At 31.8% G+C, this 3,617-nt stretch overlaps 1 protein-coding gene across 1 annotated transcript in view; it reads right to left on the reverse strand.

Moving 5' to 3' along the window:
- Positions 1 to 552: 552 nt before the first annotated feature.
- LOC106872665 (DNA-binding protein SMUBP-2) overlaps positions 553 to 3,617 on the reverse strand; it is an 18,074-nt gene continuing 15,009 nt past the window's right edge. Inside the window, exons 14-15 of the mRNA XM_052972258.1 lie at positions 2,107 to 2,340; positions 553 to 1,728 (exon numbers count right to left, since the gene is read on the reverse strand). Coding sequence (XP_052828218.1) covers positions 862 to 1,728; positions 2,107 to 2,340 — 1,101 coding nt within the window. The 3' untranslated portion in view covers positions 553 to 861. The remainder of the gene's footprint in view (positions 1,729 to 2,106; positions 2,341 to 3,617) is intronic.

Below are 3,617 nucleotides of genomic sequence, written 5' to 3' on the forward strand. Positions count from 1 at the left end.
ACATATATATATACATATATATACATATATATATACATGTATATATATATTTATTTAAATGAAGATAAGTTTGATTTGATCCACTTTGAGAAGGAGGGAACTCTGAAATTACCAGGCATGGATTTCGCTATGAAGTTGCAATAGGAACAATGATGATGTTGATTTTGCTTGGTATTGGACAAATGTGTCTGGGGATTGCAGGATATAATTCTTTTATTGTTCTGTTTGATCAAGTCAAATCGTTTAGATGCATCACGAAACATTTTTATGCCACTCAGACTGATTTAGGCAATAACTTTCCCAAAATGACAATGAGACACAAAGATATACATGTTAACACTCACACAAACACACACATACACAACAGGCTTTCCTCAGTTTCCATCTATCAAAATCCACTTGCAAGGCTTTTGTCAGCCCAGGGCTATAGTAAAAGACACTTGCTCAAGGCGCTATGCAGTGAGACTGAACCTGAGACCATGTATATGGTTGGGAAGCAAACTTAGCTACATAGCCATGTGGAACATAAACATAAAAGTTTTATATGCAAAATATGATAGCATAATTTTATTTCATATACAGTGCAAATTTTATTGCCTATTTATCTTTCAACAAAATATTTTTTATTCAAAGCATTTTATGTTTACTCATCAAAAATAAGTTAAAATAAGTTTTATATTGAAAAACTTGATAATTTATCCAAAGTCAGAAGTTATATTTTTATTACCAAACTTCATCAATTTATTGACAAAATGAAAACTTTTTTTGTTTTTTTCCCAAGACACTGCTGCATATTAATAAACCAGCATTAGATGTTGAATACCAAGAAAGCAACAATTTCCCTGTAATTAAATAAATAAATTAGCTTTTCTTCTGTTTTTGTTTACGTTGGTCTGACATTTCTGTCAACTTCTTATCTAACTTACTTTGAAGACGAGCGCTTTTAACTGCATTTGGTAATTTGCTAGGAACACCACTTCCACTATATATTACACCATCACGAGAAATTATTTTACGAGCTTGAACTTTTGCCTCAGCTCCACAGCCATGAATTTCTGGCATGCTGTGAGATATACAATAATGAAGCCTGCAAAATTCACAGTGTATACGCAGTACATGGGTCTTTTCTTTACATTTAGGGAAACTACATTTATTATTTACTTCCATAGCTGCTGATATTAAAGCATCAAAGTCATCTGGATCAACATTGTTTAGAGCCTTTGTCATTTTATCAGATTTGGCTTTAACTTTGGTCTTTTGAGTTGGTTTAGAATTCTTAGTGTTAGTTTTTCTACTCTTGGAACAATGAAGGATATGCAAGTCATAATTGCTTTTTAAAATTTGCCGTAAACAATAAGAACAAATTTCAGTGTCCTCTGCAGGTTTATCAAAATCAAAAACCGGCACTGATTTATTTTGTTTCTTTACTTTCTTCGTTTTTTTATCCTGTTTTTCTGTCATAAGTAGTGATTCATCCAACAATTCACTTGAATCAATAGACATTGCTTGGTTTGTTGTTGTATCATCATCACAGTTAGAGGAAGAAACAGTAGACATTCCTGTACAGCTATCTCCAGGTTCATTATCAACCAAGTATTTGGAAGGGTTATTTTCAAGTGTATCATTATGGCTAATTACTTGTTGTTCATCATCTGATTTTTTAACAATTATTTGTCTGTCCTTGCCGTCTCCTTCACTGATATGTATCAAACCCAATTTGTTGGCTATCTGAAAAAAATAACAATAAAAAGAATTTAATTTTAGAATAAGCTTATATATAAATAATTATTCTAAAAATAAATTTATTTTGATAAATCTAATATAGATAACATTCTTGCATTTTGGTAGTATTAGTTTCACAGTGTCTTTTACAGATTTTATAGTTTAAAAAAGTATAAAATGATCTTTGGTTTGTCATCAAATTCACAAGTGAACTGTATTGATTCCCATGTTATAAATTTGTAACAAGATTGAATCTATGAAATACAAAAATAGTGTTTCAAATGACAAAAATGACACTACTAAAAAGCAATATGTTTTAACACAAATTTTTTTCCAAAAACATCAATAAAAAAAACAAGAAAAACTTGAAATATTTTTCCTTACTTCATGTACCAACATTCTTTCAAAAGAATTCAGTGTAGATGGGAAAATTTTCGCAGTTTCCTCCGAGTTTTTTGAGAAATCTGTGAGAGTTTTATGCAGCTCATTATGTCGTTTCGCATCCTTGTCGGCTTTAGATATTTTGCTGAAATAGTAAAAAGTAAGGACTGTAATCCAAACTAATGAGCAGATGAGCCACAATCCTCGCAGACAAGAAACAAAGACACAAGCTCCCCTGGGTCAGTAACAGCAAAGGAATCAGTGGAGTGGACATGAGATGTTTTGGTACAGCTGTATTGAAACCACCTGTCTGACGTCACTGGTTCAATGTTGACTTATTTGATATCAAGCATTTTAATGTTTCTCTTGTTCTCCCCACCTCTCTCTGTCTATGTGTAAGTATATTTCTGATTATGTGTATGAGGAGACGGAAAGTTTATATTTCAATTGCATTCAATTAATAAATTGCAACCTCTCCCTCTTTATCTATATGTGTATATATACATTAATAATATCAGGGTAGGAAAAACTTTAGAAATTTTTACTACCAGTGGCTTAGCATGTAGAAAAATTAGTCAAGATATTGTATATTATTTATATAAATACAATGTACATTTAAACACATAAGAGGTATCCATCATAGGATACCTGGCACGCTACTGTATTTATGTGTATACATACAGATAGATAAAGAGATGTGCATATGTATATATCTGCATGTGTGTATGAGTTTGCCTCCAGTGCCAAAAAGTAGCTTGACATGTCTTATTATGCACAGTGAATCACCAGAAGTCTCTGTCTCTTGTCATCTCCTCTGTGAGGTTCAAAGTTTGAAGGTCTTTTCTCACCACTTTGTCTCCTGGGTCTACCCTTTCCATAGGTTTCTTCCACAATTAGAAATCAGCACTTCCTATTATTATTATCCAATTAATTAATCAAGTGTTTGATTAATCATTTTGCCAAGCAATCAGTCAGCTAGCTTTGTGACATGCAACTTTGTCAATGACATACCTTCTCTACTCCAGGTCTGCTTCAAAAGTGTCTACCCCTATTTCAAATGTGTTGTTTAACCCCTTACTGTTTAAATCGGCCATATCTGGCCTGTTTTATGTTCAAACTGGCCATATTCAGCCTGTCACACCTTCTCTACGATGCCATACTAAAAATAAACAAGCACACCATCGAAATCTCAAAGCAATAAGATCATGAATAATTCAAAACAATGTGAACAAACAAGCATAACAGTCAACAGAATAATCTGAACACTAAAGGGTTTAAAATTATAAACTTACTTCAAACACACAATATTTAATTATTTAAAATATGGAAGTGATTATGCTTTTTATATTTGAAGAAAAGGGGGAAATGAAGGATTAGACTGTTTATGTTTTCAAACCAAAATCTGAAACAAACCACAGTCAAGTTGATAATAAAAAAAAAACATAGGTCACTCCAAAATATAGAATTACAAGTAAATTTCACAGAAGCTTAAAATATATACAATACTTTTGTTT

The sequence above is a fragment of the Octopus bimaculoides genome, chromosome 13 (genome assembly GCF_001194135.2).
Source record: "Octopus bimaculoides isolate UCB-OBI-ISO-001 chromosome 13, ASM119413v2, whole genome shotgun sequence".
Lineage (NCBI taxonomy): Eukaryota > Metazoa > Mollusca > Cephalopoda > Octopoda > Octopodidae > Octopus > Octopus bimaculoides.